General features: G+C 44.0%; 1 protein-coding gene across 4 annotated transcripts; it reads left to right on the top strand.

Annotated features, from left to right (window-relative positions):
• Positions 1–350: 350 nt before the first annotated feature.
• Positions 351–23,515, top strand: GMPR (guanosine monophosphate reductase). Of its 4 annotated transcripts, none has more exons than XM_079983299.1 (9): positions 351–476; positions 7,071–7,190; positions 7,653–7,736; positions 9,948–10,121; positions 11,165–11,246; positions 13,483–13,589; positions 18,177–18,219; positions 20,596–20,755; positions 22,828–23,515. In XM_079983299.1, exons 1-9 carry the CDS (start codon positions 366–368, stop codon positions 23,003–23,005), a joined length of 1,059 nt encoding a protein of 352 aa, XP_079839425.1. In that variant the 5' UTR covers positions 351–365; the 3' UTR covers positions 23,006–23,515. The 4 variants fall into 4 exon arrangements, with proteins under 4 accessions (XP_079839425.1, XP_079839426.1, XP_079839427.1 ...); XM_079983300.1 differs by lacking the exon at positions 351–476 and adding an exon at positions 571–1,536; XM_079983301.1 differs by lacking the exon at positions 351–476 and adding an exon at positions 1,855–1,873.
• The last annotated feature ends 292 nt before the right edge of the window (positions 23,516–23,807 follow it).

Raw genomic sequence — 23,807 nt, 5'->3', positions numbered from 1 at the left:
GTGACTAGAACTCAAGTTCCCATTCACACCATACAGTTAAAGCACTATGATATCATTTTGATCGGTCATAAGAGCTGTTTGTTAAGGGCGCTGGGAGTTGGAAGGAGGTCCCTATTCCCCTCACAGAATGTCAATTCTGAGTGGTTTTTCTGGGGGAGTACGCATACCCCTAAACATTTTGTGAATCTAAGTTTGGCCTCATTGAGGGGCAGCATTTAAATCTGAGCAGGAAAATGAGAGTACCCCTTAACATTTATTTTTTTTTAGAAAAATGGGTTTAACAATCAATCCCTCTCTACAGCAACTCGAGAGTTGCAGCTCTGTTAAGTGCAACAGGGGCCTCCTGACAACGCTCAGCATCTATAATGAACTACAGCTCCCAGAATTCCTTGGGGGAAGCCATGAGTGCTAAAAGTGCTATCATAGTGTTTTTAAGTGAATGTGGCCTCAATAACCCTCACAGCCCACGAAGCTTGGTGAGTGGTGACAGAGTCAGTGTCTTAAGTCAGTGTAACGTTCCTCACGTGCTCAATTGATAATACTGGGGTGGGGGAAACTAGTATGGCTGTGGTTTTGCCTGCAACTGTGGTCTATTTCTTTAATGAGAGGGGGGGGGGGAGAAAAGCTGTTTCATAACTGACTGGCAGAGCAGCAAATGAAGAAAGCTGGAATTAGGGTGAGGGATCCCCCCCCAAGGAGCTAACACACAAGAAACTGGAGCAGGCTGAGGGTGGGAAAAAGAGAAAGGGAGGACGAAGTTCAAGTGCATAAACGCAGAAGATTTGGGGAGGGTCACATGGCCGCGCGCTGTTTCCTCTGCCCTTGGCTTGCCCTTAATTCTCCTCCTCCTCCGATTTGGAGCTGCGTTCGCCCACTCCGCTTCTGCCCCGGTGCCTGATTCCCTCGCCTGAAAGGTCCCTTCTCCCCTGGCCGCGGCCTTATAGATCACGTTAATGGTGCTGCTGCAAGCTGCAGCTGCCGGCGCCTGGAAGTGCTGCAGCGTCTCCGGCTCGCCTCCCCTGGAGCTGCATTGCTGTAGCAGCGCGCAGGCACCCACAGAGCCACGGAGCAGCCGGCGAGCCGAGGGGGGAAAGGAGCCGGGCGGCGAGGCCACCTGACCTGCCCCGCGCCGCCTGTGCACATTCCAAAAGCAGCCCGTTCCTAATAAAGCAGCGATGGGGATCCGGCACCGTCTCGCGCGCCTTCGGCTCTCCCTATAAATACTCGCTCTGCAAAGAAAACAAGCTTCGGTTGCTTCTGTCCTGCCCGCCCCAGACTCGGGCTGACCGGCAAAAAACCCAAAGCAAACCTAACCAAAGCAAAACAAACAAAAAGAGAGAGAGCGAGAGCCGCCGCCGCCGCCGCGGGAGGTAAGAGAAGCCAAAGCAACAGCAGCCCGAGAGCCTGAGGCGAGGAGCGCCCCTCCTGCACCCGAGCTGAACCGGCGAGATGCCCCGAGTAGATGCCGATCTCAAACTGGACTTTAAAGATGTATTGGTTAGACCTAAGCGAAGCAGCCTCAAAAGCAGAGCAGAGGTGGGGGCCTTTCCAAACGAGCATGCTTTTTTCCCCTTAATACTTCGCATCTAACTCCGGTAGATAACCTCTTTTTCTCTTGGTTTTTGCATTTCCCAAGTTAACGGGTTAATGAGCGCTGTCTGTCTGCTTCTCTCCCGCCTCTTGTCTTTCCCGCTGCGGCCCCGAATAAAGCAACCCACATCCCCCCCCCCCCATATGTTACCTCACGGGTGAGGTTAGGTGGACTCTTGCGTACTAAGATAAAATCACACAGCGGGCAGCACTCCCCCCCTTCCCGTTTCTCCTTTGCAGCTTTTGCCTCCTTGCAAAGAAAGAGCCCTTGCAAACGTGAAACGTGAGCTCCTCGCTTCTCCCTAAGAACTGCCTGTGCTGTCCTGATAGGGGCATCTGTCTAAAACACGTTTTTAATTATTGTTATTATTGTTGTTGTTCCTGCTGCTGCTGCTACTTTGCAAGAAAATACAGTGGATGGAAGAAGGTGACCTAGAGTTGGGTAGAACTGTGCTCGGGATTGTTTTGCAGAGAGGCGCGGAGAAACTGCCGGCGTGACACATCATTTGCTGGCTAATGGGTGGACGGGAGGGGGGGAGGCCCGATGACTCAAATTACAAGCCATGCATCGCAAGCCTGCAGTTTCCAGGGAAAGTAATATCAGGGAGAAGCTGTTCTGTGAGGACAAGGCAGGTCAGGACACACATACACAACGGAGGGGAAGGCAAATACTTTTGTGTTTTTGTAAACTGACAGCTTCCAAATAAAAAAAGCTTCCATTTTTATTTTTTGAAACTAGCATTAACTTTTAGCTGTAGCTGTGTATGTATGTGGTTGCAAAGCATCAGTTTATGGGATGTTCAACACTAAAGCAGATTTAGTTAATTAACTTTTAAATATAAATTGATATTTAAGATCCCATATTAAATAAGACTGTGTGGGTGGAGGGAAGGGAGGAATAGCTACATCCATGAAGAATAGGTCTGCAACATAGTTCTTGCCATGGTGGCTAAATGGAACTTCCATGCTCACAGGAGGAGTGTGCTACTAAATGCCAGTTCCTGGGGGGCAACAGCTAGAGAAGGCTGTTGTGTGCCTGCCTTGCCCAGTTGCCCAGTTTGGGTAGCAGGATGCTAGGCTTTGATGATGCGCATTTGGTCTGATCCAACAGGTTTCTTAATGCACATGCATACTCAGGTCTTCTGTTTGGTCAGCTGTCAATAAAAGCAGCAATCTTCTTTCTTGTGTTATTAAAATCCCTGCAATCTACTTTGTGGTTGAATAATTCACTCCATCATATTGGAATGAATGCTTTGTGACTGCAGGCTGTGTAGAGACATCTGTTCTCTGACCAGCAACCATTGCTACTGGTAAAGGCATTTTCAAAAACAGCAACACTACAGGCATTATATCTCTGTAACCAGAATAGTGTTGTAGGAAATCCCTCTGGAATGTGGAGTTACATATCTGTTGACCCAGTAGGCTTACCATGACCTACATGGTATGATCTACCTATCAACTTGGAACAACATTCCAAAGATAAGTGGCACTTTTGTATTGCCTATGCTATGGGGTACTGTAAGGACTAAATAAAAGTACCCAGTTGTTGTTTTTTAAATGAGAAAAATAGCTTTAATTTAAAACCAACTTTTTGTAGCCATCATTAACATAGATTTCAATGGAAGAAAGTTTAGGCTGCTTTAAGATATACATGCCATCAGGTGTTTTGCATCTACACCCAAAGTGTTATATGTAATGTTTCCAGCTGTGTATATCATACAAGTAAACGAGCTAACAGCATTTTCCTGCAAAATAAAGCCACATGCTTGTTTGTTTTGGTGTAATGGGTAGAGCGGTTATTGCATCCAAGTAAGAATTCAGTCTGTACGTATTTACTTTAGAATAAGGCTTCAATCCAACCCCTATTAATTTAGGCCTTATTTCATTTAGGATATTCTTCAGAGTAAACATGGTTAGGATTGTGCTGACTTACTTAGAGCATATCCTTTGAAATAATTGGTGTAGGTTAGTCATGACCTACAAGTCCAGTTGGCTACCAACTTATGGGTTGTAATTGTGTATAGAATTGGGTGGCATGTTTGTTTAGGATTGACTTCTGTTTTGCTTGCCACATTCCGTTCTGAAACAAAGGAGAATATTCTAAATTAAGGGATACCTGGCTGCCTAATTTGACCCTACTGCTTATGGTAACATGCAAGTTGCTTTCTTTTTTTAAAATGTATTTTTATTAAAGATTTTCTTGGTTTACAAAAGTATGTGCAGTGTCTCTCTCTCTCTTCCTCCCCCTCCCCGTAACATTTTTTACAGATCAGTTTCATTTGTTGAGACATTAGGAAGAAGAGGGGGAACGAGGTGGGGGGGGGAAGGTGAGTGGGGGTGGGTTCGGGTGGCAATGTTTCTATTATACTTAATATATTTGGGGTTTTGTGTCAGCGCCACTTGTTCAGGTTCTCTGCTATTCACTTGTGTTCCTTTGGTGGTGAGGGAGGTTGCGGTTGGCCTAGGGTGTGGTTGTTTGTTTGTGATTGGCTGTGGTGATCTTTGTTTTCATGTGTGAGTGGGGTGGGTGCATGTTTTGGATCAGGTTAGCCATTGATTTGTATGCTGTTGGTGGATTTTTGTCATTGTCTTGTTGGGCTGTGTATGTGATAAAGAGGAGCCAACAATTTCACAACAGTAGAAGGTAGAAGAAGTGCGCAGCCTGGGAGTCATTTTGGACTCATAGCTGTCCATGGAGGCCCAGGTCAATTCTGTATCCAGGGCAGCTGCCTACCAACTCTACCTGGTACGCAGGCTGAGACCCTACCTGCCCGCGGACTGTCTCACCAGAGTAGTGCATGCTCTAGTTATCTCCCGCTTGGACTACTGCAATGCGCTCTACGTGGGGCTACCTTTGAAGGTGACTCGGAAACTAGAACTAATCCAGAATGCGGCAGCCAGACTGGTGACTGGGGGCGGCCACCGAGACCACATAACACCGGTCTTGAAAGACCTACATTGGCTCCCAGTACGTTTCCGAGCACAATTCAAAGTGCTGGTGTTGACCTTTAAAGCCCTAAACGGCCTCGGCCCAGTATACCTGAAGGATCGTCTCCACCCCCATCGTTCTGCCTGGACGCTGAGGTCCAGCGCCGAGGGCCTTCTGGTGGTTCCCTCATTGCGAGAAGCAAAGCTACAGGGAACCAGGCAGAGGGCCTTCTCGGTAGTGGTGCCTGCCCTGTGGAACGCCCTCCCATCAGATGTCAAAGCGATAAATAACTACCTGACATTCAGAAGACATCTTAAGGCAGCCCTGTTCAGGGAAGTTTTAAATCTGTGATATTTTAGTGTATTTTTTGTTTCTATGGAAGCCGCCCAGAGTGGCTGGGGAAACCCAGCCAGATGGGCGGGGTATAAATAATAAATTATTATTATTATTATAGAGAAAATGTGGGAATTTAGCCACAGAAGTTATGGGTAATTAGAGTAACTCTGAATATGCTGCTTCTCTCTCAGGAAAAGGAACACTAGCTATTGATTATTTGTATAATTCATAGGAGATTCTTCATGGACCACAAGCTAGCTCTCAGATGTATGGGATAAGAGTGGGGAAGGCAGGTGTGATCCTGCTCTTAGATCAGGCACCCCCAAACTCGGCCCTCCAGATGTTTTGGGACTGCAATTCCTATCATCCCTGACCACTGGTCCTGTTAGCCAGCGATGATGGGAGTTGTAGTCTTAGATGTTGAGTTGAGGATATTAAAAGGGGAGAATGCTGCAAAGCAGGGACCAAAGAACTTGTATATATATATGTGGGTAACAAATATTTTAAACCTTTTCAACTCATCCATTTGGTTGGCTATTGGATTAATTCTAGGTATCGCTTTACTCATGAGTTAAGAGGGAGGCAGACATTATGTCCCCCTCTGTGACTTCTGTTTTCTTTTAATTCCTGACTTGTAAGGATGAGCCTAGGTTGCTGCCAACAAAAAATCAGGGAGGTTGGGGAGACATTGGATACAGGTCCTGCTTGTAATGAATGAGGTCCAGCATTATACAATTACCTATTAATTATTTATTTGGGAGATGCATAGTCTGCTTATCAATACACTGCCTTTCAAGGTAGAGAACAGCAGTTAACAGAAAATATAATAGTGTTTTCACCTCATCTTGGCTAATAGGCTGAGAAGCGATAACAATAAAACCATCCCAAAACTGAGGCAGAGCATCAAACAAAACCATTGGGCATATTAAACAGCAAAAGCCTATTTAAAAAGACAAACCTATAAAGGTTGTTTAAAAGAGGCAATGTCTTGTATGGAACAGGCAGCTGGTTCTATAATCTGTGGACCACCAGGCTAACTGATGATTAAACTGAGTTGGATTTTATTAAGTACATATGGAAAAGATGCTCTCTCAAGTTACCTAGGGGGTAGAGTATAAAGTGGGATAAAAGTAAAAATTGAGTTTATCCTGCTAGTAAACCCCTTATGCGCTTTATGCTAGTAAACTGGCAACCAATGTAGCTCACATAAAATTAGTATTGTTTCCTGCATCTAACCCCTGTAATCGCACATGGCTGTTGTATTGTGGACCAGTCATAACTTGTGAACAGGCTTGAAGTGTGGCTCTCTGTATTGCAGTTTGGATGGAAGGTTACTAGGACATGCAGTATGAGGGTCAAACCATTCTCTTTCATGAATAGGGGTAAGCTATTGAAAAGGCCAAGGCTGATAAAATGCATTCTTGGCCAGTTTAAGCATCCAGAAGAAGACCTTGATCCCAAAGCACTCCCATACAGCAAACAGAGGGGAGATGCGAACCCTTTGACAGCGTTTGCGAAGACCCGTTTGGTGTCTGTGTGTTGATGGTAGAGCTGTGCATTAAAGGCCTTCGTTCAGCCCATTTGGGGGCCGTTTCACCAAATTTGTATAGAGCGAGAAGAAATATTGCAACAATTATTGGAGATGGAGCTTACCATTAGTGGAAGCAGTAGCATGGCTTTTTTCCTTTTTTCCTAAAGGTTTGTTGTTGTTGCTACTTTTCGTGCTCCGTAATGACATTGGGCTTGGAGTGCCAAGTCTCAATTTAAAAAAAAATCGTGAAGAATATTTGGCAAGAACTCTTCAAAGTGGGCACTTCCAGCTCAGCTCTAGGTGACTTTGAGAATTTCAGGTCCTTAACTTACTTTAGACCAGCCAACAACTTAAATGGGATGTAGTAGAAAACTAGAAAAAAGGAACTTGATTTGAACATCTTGAGGACATGTTCCTTTTTTTAAAAAAAAATAATATTTATTAACAATTTAAACACTACAAAAAATAAAAACAATACAATACAACATGTTCCTAATTGGATAAGCATTAAATCTGGGATTGGCTTGCTTAGAAATACAAGTTTGCATTTCCTTCCTTTTATGTTTACAATCTTAGGCCTCAATTCTACATTTAGTGAAACCCCCACCACTGAATAGTGTATAAAAGCTGTATTTCTTTGCTGGTACAAAAGACTGATTAAAATATGCATTTATTTCTTTACAGGTGGATCTTATGCGTACTTTCACATTCCGTAATTCTAAGCAAACCTACACTGGGATCCCCATTATAGTAGCAAATATGGACACCGTAGGCACTTTTGAAATGGCACAGGTTATGACTAAAGTAAGTGCTTTTTAATTCTCCTGCAAAACGGAAAGAAAAATAAAACCCTGAAGTGTGTTACCTGAGCTGGTCCATTGTTTCCAAAACAAACAAACAAAAAACATATTTGAAGAAAAATAATTTTAGATTCCAGTTTTCTTTTGACTTGTCTGTGTTGCGAACAGGGAAAGTAGGAGCAAAGTCAAGTACTTCTAAATACCTGTTAAACCATGAATATGACAACAGTGTCTCATACTGAATGTAAACAAATTGTGAAAAAGACTACAAATTGAAAGTGGAGACACTATATGTACTTTTCTTTATTTGCTTGTTTTGTTACACAATAAAATCTTTAATAAAAACTAATTTAATTTTTTTAAAAAATAAGATCCCATAACATATTCTTGCTTTGTAGCCATGTAGTCTTTTTGTGTGCGTTGCTGCCTGAGATTGTAGGGTAATACCTGGTTTCTTTTTTTCTAGTATGCAATGTTCACTGCAATTCACAAGCATTACTCTCTGGAACAGTGGGAGCTGTTTGCAAGCAATCACCCAGAATGCCTAGAGGTATATTTTCACACTATTAATTATTAAGTGCATTTACTGCTTTCTAAACTTGGGAGTTTGGGGAAAAACTGCACACATACAAAATGGAAAAAGAAGAAAACAACATGTATTGGTTGCAAGAAATGGTTTTGTAAGGGGAGCAACGTCGTTCTTAAAATAATTGTGCTAAGTGGTTTATTAGCATTCCTATGGGGAATATAATGTATATAATAGAACCATTACAAAGAAAGCTTAGCTGTAGCAAACGTTCATAGAAGTTAGGGGGAAAGTGTGTTAACAAAACTTTCTCCAGTAAACTAAGAACGAATGGATGGGCGTAGCCAGGATTTGTGTTGAGGAGGGGGCAGGACTTTTGTTAGGGGGGCAGGACCAACATGCTTGGTCAGTTAGTTAAGTGCTTATATTGTTTTACTCGATGGGGGGACAACTGCCCCCATGCCCTCCTTGCCTACACCCATGAATGAGCATCTTTCTTTGAATAACATTACAGCAAGAGGGAACAGTTAATGAGATTTTTAATAGAATGTTGGCAGTGAAATTTGAAATGGATGAAATAGGTATGGTTGCATTTCCACAAAATTAGACTGGAGCCAGGGAACATAATTCTGTAAATTCAAACCAAGACTGGCAAACATATATTTGATGCAGCAATTTTAATCAGCCCAAATGTCATTATGATAGATTATGAAATTCTTTCTGAAACAGCATGCACTTTGAGAATTAGGGCCCAGACAATAAGATAGAAGACAGGTAACAGTGAGAAAGAAAGATTCCCTGAAAACTTTGGTAATACTTGTGATACTGGGGTGGGGTGGGGGGGAGAATGGGATGTTCTGGGACATTTCTTTTTAAAAAATTTTTTTTTTATTAACCAACCAATCAAATCAAATCAAATCACATCACATAAATTCCGAATTACAAAGCTGAATTTTAAATTTTAAATTCAGAGCAGGAGTGAAGATACCATTTGCCAGGGCATCAGCATCACTGAAGTGAATGAGGTGATAATGAAGTTTTCAAGTTTGTGTCAGATTAGCATAGAGTAAGTTAGAGAGTGAGGAAAATAATCCAAGCAGGCTAGATATTTATTTCATTTTATTTGATGGCACTAGCCTAGTGAAGCTGCCTTATACTGAGACAGGCTGTTGTTCTATCTAGCTCAGTATTGTTTACCGTGACTGGTTCCACTCTTGTTTTACTTAAAGTTGTTTTTTAAATGCCCTCTTCCAGTGAGTAGGAAATTCAATTCCAAGTTCAGTTTTGCGTGATGGTGTGTTGAGGAAATAAGAGGGCTTAAATCTTGTTGATCCATAGCTTCACCATCATATCCCAGCACACCCTTGGACTGCCCAGTTTTCCTGAGTGCTAACAAATGAATATTTGTGGCAGGACTCCTTCTGAAGTCTTCTGCTAGGGAGACCTCCAGTGGTGCGAATGCCATCCTACTGATGGCCTCCCTCCATCATGGCAGAGCACCACTTAACACTGCTGCCAGTGGCTCCATAGCTGGCCTTTGGCTGCCTTTTGGGTTGCTATGAAACCCATCTTTAAACTGTGGCTTAATATCCTGGCTTCTGGGTATGCTGTTAATTGTAGTTCGCACATAATGTGAAGCTATGGCTAACTTATGAGCTAAATCCTGGCTTGTTTTGGAATGACAGAAGTGGCTAGAAAATAGGTTTTTTTTTGCTGCAGAGGGAATATTAAAAACAGCTTGAAAAGAAAACTAAAATAGAAAACAGTGTACAGTATTCAAGACAATGTTGTAAAGGACCAGGGGAGTGGGAGATGAACTAAGAAAGAGTTTGGATATGGGACAGAAGCTACCAATAATTTTTCTTTGCCAACATCACTGAACACAAACAGGAGTTTTTACAGATAGAAAAATTTTAAATGGCAAAGAAAGGAGGACAAAGTGTTACATGCTCCAGAGGAATGAATATCATGCATAGATTAGCAGACTGCATAACTAGGAATGGAAGATTTTGATTAATTCTCATACCACGGTTCCAAGCTCCAGAAACAAATTCCAACTTCTCTTACATTGCACTCGATCTTCAGATTTGGCCAAATCTCTTCCCCCAGCCTGGAGGTATACACTAATATTTTATGGTCCCAGTTGGCTTCCTCTCTCAAATAGATGCACAGAAAATGCTCTTGACCTCGTTTCAATAAAAGCTGCTGCTGATCACTCCCTCCCTCTCTTTCCAGCATGTAGCTGTGAGCTCAGGCAGTGGCATGTCCGACTTTGAGAAGATGACCAGAATCATAGAGGCCATTCCCCTTATCAAGTACATTTGCCTGGATGTGGCCAATGGTTATTCAGAATACTTTGTGGAGTTCGTGAAAGCTGTCCGCATCAGATTCCCCAAGCACACAATCATGGTAGGTGTGATGAGGAAAGTGGAGAGATGGATGGGTTTAATTCGGTGAGATGTTTTCTTGATTCAAATAAGCGTGTTTCTTGGAGGATGGCCTGGTGAAGAAGAGGACAGGGTTCCTGCATCTGTAATAGTTATATAGAAGAAGGAATTTCAGCAGGTGTAGCTTGTCACCTGGCCACTCCAGTTTCAGGCCATGCAACTACTGCAGCCCCACTATTTCCACAGAATTGAATTCTTTATGCATCCTTCTATTAAATATCACTATTGCTGCCATTCCCATTCCCAAAGGGGTTCCCAAGATTAGAGCGCAGTAGCTATGATCCAGCAATGTGACTTGGAGAAAAGGGGCTGTAGCTGGAGTGTGAGAGCAGATGATCTGCATGAGGAAGCTCCCAGGTTCAATATCCAGAACCTTGGAGAGCTGCTGCCAGTCGGTGCAGACAGTACTAGGCTTGATGGACCAAGGATCTAGCTTCCTAGGCTGTTCAGCCATGTTCTTTTTCAGCCCACGCCCCCTGTTGAACTGCAGAGCATTATTAAACTCAAGGGATTTTTGAAAGCTGCTTCTTGGCAAGAGGCTTTGGCGATGGGGGAATGCTATGTTAAACTACAAAGTTTATGCATAATTATGGATAATGACGTGTTGAAGGTTGCCTAGAGTGGAATTGCAGCATATAGCGCTAAGGTAAATGTTCCATCAGCACAAGGATTTCTGCTTGTGAAATGGAACGTTCTCCCTTTCCCTTCTCCCCATGTGCCTCCTAAAACTGTTATAGGTGTCCCCCTCCCCCATTGTCCTCAAGGAGCAAAATGTCTTTGGTTGATCCAGGTTATAAATTGGCACAAATATCCTAATACAGTAATCACCCCCCACACACACACTTTAAATTAGTGTAGTTGTTTGGGAAATAAACTCAATTTCTTCATATAAACAAAACTGTATATGGAATTATTGAATAACAACACTAATAACAATCCCGTTAACCCAAGCATTTGTTCAGTGTTTCTTTCAACTTTGGATTGATGTTCTTGCCTGTGTTTCAGGCAGGTAATGTGGTGACTGGAGAGATGGTGGAAGAACTTATTCTATCCGGAGCAGACATTATCAAAGTTGGAATTGGACCAGGTAAGCTGATTGGCAGTGCACAGTGAGAGTGCAGTTTTATATTTATGTGCCTGGGACACTTGTTTCTGCATTCATGTTGGGTATATTTATTCTCTGAGGATTTATTTATTTCCTATAATAATCCTGTGGACCTGGGTAGCCATGACTCACCATGATGTTGGTATAGTCTAACTTTACATTCCATAACCGGGTGCTCCTTTTTCCATTTGGATATGGGGTTCAGAGCAAAAATGATGATGCTACAGAGAGTTTGGGTTGAGGAGATTGTGTTCCCCCTTCTAAATTGCCTTGATTGTCTCTTGCCAGAAGTCAGTGATTTGCCAAATAGCGCTTGGCAGATTGCATCTTCTGAGCCTTAGATCTCCATATGTAAAATGGGACCAGTAGTTTCCTGTTTTGCTGGGTCACTATAGGATGAATAAAACAAGGATTGCCATGTACTTTAAACACTAAAACTGCTATAGGAATGAATGAATGAGAATAAATAAATCACCACCAGTGATTTATTTATTCTCATGTGCCCAGTGATCATGCTGTGCTATAGTGTTTCAATGCCATGAAATAAATTGCCCATCTTTCAAAATTAAAAACACCTTCAACCAGAGGTTTTCAACCTTTTTGATTCCATGCCTCCCTTGGCCAACTACATTCTGGGCTCAGGAGCTCAGTTATATCACCTCTTGCCTAAAGAGCTGGCAGCCTCTCGCCCCTTTTCAAACACTCTCCTTTGTGGAGTGTTCTCTCAGCCTCCTCTCCTCTTTCCTTGGGAGCCCTCTGGGCAGTTGCTGCTGCCGCCCCTCGTCTCCGAGCTCCCCCCTCCCCGCCCCCAAAAGAGGTGCCTCCTCACACTGCTTCACAGGGGCCTATGACTTGTCTGACTATTGCCAGCAGCAAGGTCTGGTGGACAGGCTGGGCTCCCTCGCCTGCTTGCTTGCATGCTCTGAGGCTGCCTCAGCTCCTGGCAACCAGCACCCCCTGGCCAGCCCCAGAGGCACCATTCACCTGCGGAGCTTGTAGCCAGGGCTGCAGCAACAAAGAGCCGTGCAAGCCTTTGGGAGGCCCAGACATGAGAGTGCATCAGAGGAGGGAGGGAAGGAAAGAGGGACACAGGCCAGTGCTGCCCTTGGCACTCCCGACCATCCTTCAAGGCACACCAGGGTGCCATGGCACACTGGTTGAAAACCACTGGCTTAAGCTGTACCAGTTAGCCATTTTTTGGAAACGGTGGCTCATCTACCCCGACCTTTTCATACACATGACTTGGAGGGGAAGCCTCTTTCCGGCTGTCCTATCATTTTTAGGCAGAAATTAGTAGGCTCATCTTTCACTTTAGCCTGTGGTGATCTAGAGTGACCACAGTGCCCGTTTTCCTGCCTGTAAAAGTCTTTAGAAACCTTACCTCCTTGACCCCAGAAATAAGACCAACATCAATGTAAGCCAAGCATAGTTTGAGCTGATGTAGGCTTAACACTTCCAACTGATTAACCATAGATCAGGAGGCTTCATCTTTGCTTCTCCCCACCTCATATCAATTTTCCCACCCTTCCATTGCCAGCTTTTACAAAAATCGTGCATTCTAATGGCACTTGCAGAATTGGCACTTGCAGGCCCAGCCAGATGGGCGGGATATAAATAATAAATTATTATTATTATTATTATTATTATTATTATAGCTATCACTGGTTTCAGATGCTGATTAAGAGGGAACTCTGGTTAGCATTAATTGCTGATGCAATGCTTAACTGTAGTAAAAGCTTGCAGAGGGATTTTGTACAGAAGAGGGAAGGGGATATGCAACATTGTGACCTCCTGTTCATTTCTTAAACATGGCCGAGACGTTGGGGAGAATGCAAAGTATTTGGCAGGGTTTCCCGTTATATTTGGGTTGGTAACCTGTTTAAATGTAGGCTAGATGATACCACGGTCAGGGGGATTAGCAGCTGGTTGGCAAACTGTACATAAAGAGTGGTAATCGGTGGTTCCTCATAAAACTGGAGAAAGGTTTCAAGGGCATTTTGAATTCTATTAGGCACCTTCTGTGGAGTCAGGTGCTTCTGCTGCAAGTAAAAATTTGGTGTGCCAGTTGAAAAGGAAAGAACCTTGCAGCTGTGTGGGCTGTCATAATGGCAGAGCTGCTCCCACAGGGTGCTCCCAAACTGATGGTTTCACCTGCCCTAATCTATAAGATACCATAGCTTTGGTTTCATCTGTCCATCTGTTTGTTTTTAATGTCTAGGATCTGTGTGCACCACTCGGATAAAAACTGGTGTGGGTTATCCACAGCTGAGTGCAGTGATTGAATGTGCAGATTCTGCTCATGGACTGAAGGGGCATATAATATCCGTAAGTATGATCTGCAGGAGATGCCATAAATAAGGCAGGGTTATAGAATGAAATCCCAATAAGAAGATGTTAAGGAAACCCTTTCCACAATCATCTCTGACCTCTTGAGCTCAGGGGTGTTTCAAAGGCATGAATTAGAAACTCTGGTTCCTAACTTCCAACTGCTCAGAAATGAACCTTTGAGTCATGCCTTTGTGTCCAGTAGTTCACCCCCGTTTTGTGAACTGACTCCTTAGGTAGCAAAATACTCTGTGAAAGTGCATATCTCATTTATACTTTCCAAGAGGGATGTGTAGCAGCTTGGTAAGGAAAAAGAGCCTTAGTCAAAAACTAGTGATATGAGGTTGAAGTGCATGAAGTTGACGTTCAAGGTTTTGATGAGTTCCAGTTTCACAAGGAAGTGAAACATCTTTATTTTCTCAGGAGCACCTATGTTCTAAGTTGTCAAGCCACCCACAGGGGCAGCACACCCCGTTTTGCCACTGGAGGTGAAATGGAATGTGCCTTGCCACTCCAAGCTGCCGCTCACCCCGCCTCTGTGCTACCTGCCTCTGCCAGCACCACTGCTGCACCACCTGCTCCGCTGTTGTGCCACCCTGCTGATGAAATGGTATTGGCTCTGATCCCCTCTGAGATCTCATGAGATTTGGGGTGAGATCTCACTGAAATTGGCACCAATACCAGTGCCACTTCTCCAGCAGAGCGGCTGGGGCACCTGCAGAAGCTCCACCTTCTTTCACCTGAGGTGGCTGCTTCATTCCACCCCTGGCCACCCACAATTTGAATTTCTTACGGAAAGAGTGCTATTTAACAAACACAGCACGTTACATGTTTTAAGTAAGTTTCCCAGCACTATGTCTTGAGGAAGAACAGCAATTTATGCCTAGGTCTCTCAAAGGCCTTTTCCCCTCGGTTATCTGGTGTTTGCACTAGATGAAGCTCTGGTGTTGTTCGGTTTCTTCCTAAAGTTATTTGTTAATATGTCTGTGATTGAAATAAGACTAAACCACAACTGTCTCCTCTTAATTTTCTGCCCCTTTGAAGCAGACACACCTGAATCTCCTATTTCATAAACCCTGCTGGTTTTTAGGACACTATTTGCTTGACAACAAAAAATATTATTTTTAACAAGTTCCTATTTCCTCACTTGAGCTAGTTTTCCATGTCAGTTCATATCTTTGCAGATAAATAATATAAGGGACTTCATACCCTTTTAAAATGCCAGATGAGGAGCCAAATCTTTTACGTATTTCTCAGAATTGTAAAGATTGTCTCAAAAGAAGAATTGTTAACTCTATAGTTGCTTTTGTTGTAAGTGGTTGGACTCTGATGACTGCTTGGGGCATTCAGATCTCCTAACAGCCCACTGGTAGAATACATGCAGATTCAATCCCTGGCATTTCTAGTTAAAAGAATCAGATCATGGGAAACTAAGAGACTAGACAGCTTTGGCTAGTCAACAGTTGAGAATACTGAGCTAGTTGGGCAGATAATCTGGCCTAGCATAAGGCAGCTTCTTGACATATGAGAGATATTTTCTTCTGTTACTGACTGTAATTTTTGCATCTCATTGCCATTCAACTCCCACTTCATATTTTCTATGTGTGCATGTGTATCTATATGCATTGTTACAAAAGTAATGTTCCACCCCCACTCTATGCAAGATTCCCAGGGGTTCCAGGCACTCACCCAGGGTCTGTGTTGTTTTGGAGAATAGAGACATGGCGGAGACTGTTGTAGCTTTAAGAAATATGGTTTATTCACTTAGTTACATCTTTGGCGTGCGTGGAAGGAGTCCAGTTCTTACAGCATGGTCATTTCAAGAGGGTCTTGTCCCCTCAGTGGTGCAGCCCTGGAGTCCAAGGCATCTCTCCCAGCCAGCCTTCACAAGATAGATCCCAGTTTTTCTTCTCCCTCTCTTCTTCCCAGCACACCATGCTCAAAACTCTCCTGTCGCTTTGAACCCACACCCCACCACTGTGGCAAGTTGGCAACATCTCTTCCCAGGCTCAGGCTCTCAGATGGGCTATCAACCCATTTTGTCATGTTAACGCCTCTATCTCAGGTGAGGCCCTGGCTTGGGAAGGAATCTTAGCCTGTACTTTCCCACTGACCTCCAATCTTCCCCTCAATACTCCAGATAATCAAAATTCTACCATTTATTAATTTCTAGCATTTAGGAGGATCCCCCAAATCTATAACAGTATATATTTCTGAATGAAGTAGGCTTTAGTTCTTGAAATATTTCATATGCCATAGGGATCTTTGTGCTGCAGCAGACTAAGCCAGCTACCCTCTGAAAATGTTCTTCTGTGATGATCTGTTATTTGGTCCAAACCTGTAGCAAAAAGCCAGAGTGATGATGGAAAAGCTACCCGGTTAGTTCCTATTTGGTTTCCTCCTATGGCAGCTCAGCAAAGAACCAAGGAGTCAGCTGTCATACTTTGTAGTGAGCTCCAGCTACTTAGGCTGTGACCTGCTGTGGAAAAGAGGCAACCTCAGGGTCCCTGCATCTTCTAGTAACGTGTCTTAGAGCAAAATATGTTCATGTCATTGTATGCCAGTATTCACCATCTCTGCTCCACTTTCAGTGTTCGAAACTCCCATTGTCCTAGGCGCATTTTGCGACAGGGAATTTCATGAGGGCGAGCATTTTCTGAGCTCTGGGCACAGTACTGAGCCTAAGATTTCAGATTAAAACTGCAGAGTGGAAGGAAAGGAGGACCTTTTTCTGTCTTCCCACTCCCAGCTACTCTCTGAAGACTGGAGAAGAGACCCTCTTAAGAATATTAGCGGGGTGGGCAGGGGAAGGACTAGATCATGTGAAAAATGAACATAGTATTTTAGCTGCAAGTTAATTTATTTTCATCTTTGTATTCTTGTTATAAAAAATTGTGCCTAGACATTCCATTGTTGCGCCCATAACCTAGGTTTAAGGTGCCACTTAGCTCCTAGCTTTCATATCTGTTTCTGACACTTGTCCACTTTACAAGGAAAAGGAAACCTGAGGTGTAATGGTGTCGTATTACACATTTTGCTTTACTATATATTATTAGGGAGTGAGGAACTGCTGCAAGGATGTTGGAGTAATGGCTAATCTGGCTTTAGTTTAGAAAATGTGAGAGCCAATTCCTACATGTCTTTGAGGCCTACTAAAATCAACATGAGGCGACTTAACTGTGTCAGTTTGGGAGACTGAATATATTTTGAAGTGCCCTCTTGTGGCAAGAGCCAGTATTTATCATGCCAGACGGGAGTCCCAGCCAGCATTGCTTTGGAATAGGGTGCATTCAAACAACCTGCCCTTCCAGCTGAAACCAATTTGATAACCATTTTGTGGAGGTTCCACAGTATCCAAAAGTAGCAAAGCCAGCTTCAGGGCTGGGGAATATTATAGAACCAAGAGATCCAAAGAGTTTAACTTCTGGCTCAGAAGTTGGAATTGACTCTGCATTCTGTTGATGGGTCCCGTTTAGTGGTCTAGTCTGGTCACCACTTTTTAAAGGATAGAAAAAATGAGGAGTATTTAGAGGATTTGGTAGAACGCTTATCTGCTTCTTGTACGTCTCTGCATTAGTATTCAGATCACTGTCAGATATTGGTTAGATGATAGACTACGTTAAGAGCAGTGCCCCCTGCCATCACGTCTCCGGACTGAATATATATTCCTGCATTTTTCCTCCCCACAGTTGAAGAAATGAGAATTTCATGAAGGCTTTAGTTCTATGAATGTTGAATAAACTGAATAAAATCAACCTGCAATGGGACAGTAAAATTGTGCCTCCTCCCTCCCATGTAGTTTCTTTAACAAATATGCAACTACCTAGGAGGCAAATTAACCTGTGTCTGAAAAGCAAAGTATTCCATCCCTCCCTATTTGAGGGTTAAGTATCACATATTATAGGGTATATGCATGTAGCAGCTGATGGATGGATTAGCCGAGCAATTTGCCCAAGGAGATCTGTGCTCAAGCAGGGACGTTTTCTTGGTCCCCTCCTCTAATAGCCCTCTCTGATGAAAAAAACCCAAAACCATTTATGTCTGAACATAGTGGCCTAATCCACGTCTTTTGGCAAACCATGGTTTATGGCTTAGGGTGAATGGGCAGCTTGCTAAGGCCACAACTGCCCAATCACTCCCAATTCACTTCTTCTCTGGGATGAGTGGAAGCAGCAAAGCCTGGTATGCCATGTCTGAATCTGGAATTGTGGTTTCCGTCCCCAAAGAAACGATCCTAAAGTCAAAATCTGTTCTTTGCTTTCTGATCATACTTAATTCAGGAGAAACAAACCATCGTCCTTCTAATATGGCTTGTTACTCCCACTTGCGCCAGAGGAAAAGTGAGGTGCCTGCCACAAAACCCTGCTCATTCATGGTGAGCCACAACAGGAGTGGGGGACCTTTTTGGCCTGGGTGGGCCAAATCTTTATCTCCCTGTTCCCATGGGCCAGCTTAGACAGGTGCGTGGTCATTTCATTCCAAACAGTTATCTATTGATATTGAACCGTTTGTGGTATCGTTGGATACAACTATTGGGCTACAACAAATGCAAACTTCGACACTGACTTCTCTCCCTCTTTTATGTAGGATGGAGGATGCAGCTGTCCAGGAGATGTTGCCAAAGCTTTTGGTGAGTATTGTTTGCTGCTTGAGAAATGTGAAGAGCATTAGGACCTACTGTCTGATTAAAGATTTCACCTCCCATTTATCTTCCACATAACTCAGAGGAAGCAGATTGGAAACTACTTCGCAGACTGAAACTGGCCTAGTTCACACGTACTAATCCATACCATGGCTTAGCTCAGGAGTGGGAAACTGCATCTGGCTAGTGAGCTGGGTCTAGAACTGCCCCCACCCCTTGTAGACTATTTTTGATAGGCAGGTAGAGCTGCCCACCTGTCAATCATCTGGCTTCATGTGACATCAGGTGATCACACTTCAAAGGAAAAATCAGAAGTGCATTCAGAAGTGTGCAGTCATGAGTGTGCTCTTCCATTCTAATTAAAGCTGGGACTGCTTTGCAGCCACAAGCCACAGCTGCAAAAAAGGAATATTGCTTTCCTGGCCGAAAATGGGGAAGGCGGCAGATTGGCTTTGCTGCTGCGTTTCCACCATCCTGCTTTCCCCACCACCTTGCCCCTCCATGTAAGCAGCAGTGATTCGGCTGTCAGGTCAGGCAAGTGCCGCTGCTCCACCAAGCCACCTGCTGTTGATTGACACAGGATACAAGCTACATGCAGTTACATGATCTTTGTGGAGGTGGGATAATGATGCTCACTTCTGAATCTGTTGAATGTGTGCCACCAAAGTGCTGATTCTGCACCCTGCTTTCGGCTGCAGTCCTAACCCGCCTTATTTGGGAGTAAGCCTTAGTGAAATTCAATAGGACTTCTGAATACACAGTTAGGTATTGCACTGTTAGGGTTTATCGACAGCTCTTGTCCCACTGTTTTTCCCTGGGGAAAACTGCTTTTTAGTGCTCAATTGGAGCAAATGGCAATTCGGGTTTTCCCTGGATTAACATTTCCTCCGATTTAGAGCTAAAGAGCAGGTTTTTCCTGGGAAAGGAGTATGACAAGGGGGAAACCACCCAGACCCATGCTTTCTAGGCATGGGACAAGAGGTAATGAGGATGAGCCCTCAGTTTGGTTAAAATCCTCCCATACCAGAATAATTCAATTTGGTGCTTCCCCCATGTTGACATCACTCATTTCCTTAAAGCTATAGCTAAGGCTATTCCAACTTCTCACTACGTTTTAAGCAGGCAGGAGGACGCCTTGCTACTAGAAAAAAATGGCTTTATTTCAGTAGGAACCTTTCCTGGAATTGGGCAAGCAAGAAACTACTTCAAGCGGTTCCACTGTTTTACTTTCTTAAGCTTTGTTTTCCCGAAACATAATCTAATTTCATCTAAACGCAATGAATATTGTGCCACTTCCCAAAATGTATGGAAATACAGATGTTAGATCTTGGCATTTGACTACAGTGGTGCCTCGCAAGACGAAATTAATTCGTTCCGCAAGTCTCTTCATCTTGCGGTTTTTTCGTCTTGCGGTTTTTTCGTCTTGCAAAGCACGGCTATTAGCTTAGTGCTATTAGCGGCTATTAGCGGCTTAGAAAAAGGGGGGGGAGGAAAAAAACTCGCAAGAACTTTCGTCTTGCGAAGCAAGCCCATAGGGAAATTCGTCTTGCGAAGCACCTCAAAAGACGGAAAACTCTTTCCTCTAGCGAGTTTTTCGTCTTGCGAGGCACCACTGTACAGTAATCATCATCATCATCCAGGAACAGAGTTTGCCCTTGAAGAGGTCTAGCTGCAGAAAATGGGGAGAAATGCTAGAGGTTGGGATGATAGCTGTCTTCCATTGGCGGAAGGATTCTAGTTGAACATGAACGACAAAATTGTTACGTCTTTCTTTCACACAGCCTTTATGATGGTGGCATGGAAGCTATTTCCAAATGGTGAGGCAACCACATTTAGCTGCTGAGATGGGAAGTTTCACTAGTCTCTTATTTGGGCCAAGGAACACAGGATTCTTGTTTCTTCTGATCACGTTCTTATGTACATGCAGATACATGCCAACAACATTTCATTAGTCTGGATAGCTCAGTTGGTAGAATACTGCTGATAATGCCAAGGTTGCAGGTTCAATCCCCATATGGGACAGCTGCATATTCTTGCATTGCAGGGGGTTAGACTAGATGATCCTCAGGGTCCCTTCCAACTCTACAATTCTGTGATTCTCTGCTCCTGGTTCTCAAAGTGTGAAGAAGGCCTTCCTTAGGAAGCAGTTGGGTAGAAAACATATATGAGCATTTCTGAGCCAATTTCCATATAATTTCATGTAATCCAAGTCCTGCTTTTTTAAAAAGATAAAATTCCCATGGATGACTAGGTTTCTTTTATTGATACATCCTGGCCAGATAGGAATTGCATTTCAGCTATGCTCTCTTTTGGCCTTCTTTGCTGCATACTCAACTCTTAATACCCTCTTTCTTTCTATCACAGGAGCTGGTGCTGATTTTGTGATGCTCGGGGGCATGTTTGCAGGACATGACCAATGTGCTGGAGAGATTATTGAAAAAAACGGCAAGAAGGTGAAGCTCTTCTATGGAATGAGCTCTGACACAGCCATGAAGAAGCATGTGGGAGGTGTTGCAGAATACAGGTACCAGCTGCACTCAGAATTTTGGCACAGAATTAAGTTCCACTCTTCCAGCTCCCTCATTTTTGGATGTTGTCCCTGGTAGCAAATAGCAGAGATCTAAGTGCAACCTGTTACGGCTGTATCCCTAACTCTCTAGTACAAGGGCAATGAATCCTCGCTTAGCAATCAGTCTGGAATTCAGACCAGTGTCTTGTAAATTGAGGCAGCCTGATTATATGGAATGGCCAATCCAATGCAAGAGAAATGAATGCTTAAGCCTAATGGGTTTAGTTGTGCCTCTGTGTGGTATTGTGGCATCTGGCTTCTAGTTTATTACAGAATGGATTATTTTTTTCTCTAGCAACACACACCGCATCCTGTGCAAAGCACAACTGTCGGACAAGAACCATACACCCAGTTCTGTTTACTAAATGGGAATAATTTACCGTATTTTTCGTTCTATAGGGCACACCGGCCCATAGGACGCACCTCGGGTTTTTTTTGGGGAAAAAAAATTTAAAAAATTATTCCCCCCCCCCCACTGCGGCTGCCGCCCCAAGCCTTGCGCACACCTGCCCGAAGCACGGGGCACCCTCTGGAGGGCTCCCCGTGCTTCGGGCGACAGGCTGCCGCCCCAAGCCTCGCGCGCTCGGCGGGACCTCCCACCGGGCGCGCAAGGCTTGCGGACACTCACCCGAAGCACGGGGAGCCTCCGGAGGGCGCCCCGTGCTTCGGGCGACAGGCTGCCGCCCCAAGCCTCGCACGCTCGGCGGGACCTCCCACCGGGCGCGCAAGGCTTGCGGACACTCGCCGGGGCTGCAGGATGCTGCCCGCAAGCCTTGTGAGCCCGCGGGAACTCCCGCCGGGCTTGCAAGGCTTGTGGATAGCTTCCTGAAGCCTGGAGAGCGAGAAGGGTCGGTGCGCACCGATGCCTCTCGCTCTCCAGGCTTCAGCGAAAGCCTGCATTCGCCCCATAGGACGCACACACATTTCCTCTTCATTTTTGGAGGGGAAAAAGTGCGTCCTATGGGGCGAAATATATGGTAAATTAAGAAAATCAGTATTCAGGAGATAGCATCCCCTGGTTTCTTTTGGATGTAATAGGGATCTCCGGGTGCAGTAACATGTTTGGGCCATCAGTAAGCTGTCACCTGTACAGTGGTGCCTCGCAAGATGAAAAGAATCCGTTCCGCGATTCTCTTCGTCTAGCGGTTTTTTCGTCTTACGAAGCAAGCCCATTGACGGCTTAGCGGATTAGCGCTATTAGCGGCTTAGCGGCTTTTAGGCTTAGCGGATAAGCGGCTTAGAAAAAGGGGGGGGAAGGGGAAAAAAACCTGCAGGAACCCGCAAGACATTTTCGTCTTGCGAAGCAAGCCCATAGGAAATTCCTTTTGTGAAGTGCCTCCAAAACGGAAAACTCTTTCGTCTAGCGAGTTTTCCGTCTTGCGAGGCATTCGTCTTGTGGGGCACCACTGTATTTCCTTTCAAAGCTTGTCTTTCAAACAAGTGAAAGAGCCCTTGTCAGATAGTCCAGACTGCCCTAGAAATTCAGACTATATAATTTTGCCTCCGTTTCAGATTTGTGTTTCATATTAACTATACTGAAGATGCATAATCTTTTCCCCCACCTGACTGGAAGAAAGTACCTCAAGAGAGGCCATGATATGCTCCAGAAAATGTGATTTTCTCATCATGGAGCTGTCAAGGAGATTGGATCAGCTAATAAGCATGTTATGAAGGTTTTCATAAGTATAAAAAACCCTGTACAGACTTAAAATTACTTTTTGACAGCATTTTTAGAAAATTGCATTATCAGTTTTAATTTTGTCTCCTCTCCCTACCCCTTTACACAACCACCACCAGCACAACACATTGCTAGGGTTGCCTTACCAATCTAATGTTATCTGAGCGATGGGTCTTGTACAAGCAAAAATAACTATTATGTGTTTGGAGGCGGCTTGTGCTGTTGAAAGGCCCACATCCAGTGCATGTTAAGGAAAGCACTTTTAAAATAAATTCCTAGAGAAATTTGATTTTTGTTCATTGAAAAGAACGACTCCTACTAGTGCAAATCAATCTGCCTTTACCTTCAGAGCATCAGAGGGCAAAACGGTGGAGGTGCCTTACAGAGGGGATGTGGAGGATACCATTCGTGACATCCTGGGCGGCTTACGGTCTACCTGCACCTACGTGGGAGCTGCCAAACTCAAGGAGCTTAGTCGAAGGACAACTTTCATTCGGGTAACTCAGCAGCACAGCACAGCTTATTAGCCAAAGAGGAAAAAGCTGTGGGGCTGTAAAACGTGCTGTCTGTTCTCCCCCTCTTCCATTTTTGGGGGGGCAAGATGGCTTCTTGCTGGCATACTTCAAGCTAGAAGAGGAAGAAGGTTGATTGCCCCCCCCAAAAAAAAAGTTTGTTGTAGTGGTGGGGTTAAGCCTAAGGAGGTCAAGCCATACACTTCAGCTATGTCCATGATGATTTATTCTTTGTTCAAAATACAGTAGCACTCTATTTAAATGAGAATTCTATAGTTTGATCTAGTCAAATCTTCATTCTGTTGGAACAGTTGTTACCAATACGAGCAAACCCACCTAAGCTTTATACAGTCAACTGACCGGTTTCTTCTGCTCCTTTAACATGGTGCAGAAGTCAGAAAAGCCAGGAGAGCAACTGTGAAAACTAGAAGGTGCTCATTGCCGGAGTGTGGCCCCAGCATGCCAACCTTCAGCCAACACCTCTAGAACTAAAAATATAAAATAAAATGCTGCTTTTCTCTGTGACATTAAGTACTTGATTTTTAATGCGTGCTGATATATTCATGTTCTTAAAATTGTTGATTAAATAGTTATATTAATTTTATTGCAATGCTTTGCTGGCAGAGACATTCAAACAAAGGAAATGGACATGTCTTTTATATTCATGTAGGATATTTCCAAGATAATGGTGGTTGCTATATTTCTCAAGATTCCTTTGGTTAAGGACAGAGGACAAACATCGGCTTCATATATATATTTTTGGTTCCTATTGTTTAGGGCCTGATTAAGTCACCTCATTCCATTTATCAAAGATCAA

The sequence above is a fragment of the Podarcis cretensis genome (genome assembly GCF_951804945.1).
Source record: "Podarcis cretensis genome assembly, chromosome: 7".
Taxonomy (NCBI): Eukaryota; Metazoa; Chordata; class Lepidosauria; order Squamata; family Lacertidae; genus Podarcis; species Podarcis cretensis.
The sequence above is the reverse complement of the archived record's forward strand: the minus strand, read 5'-3'. Positions and strand labels throughout refer to the sequence as shown.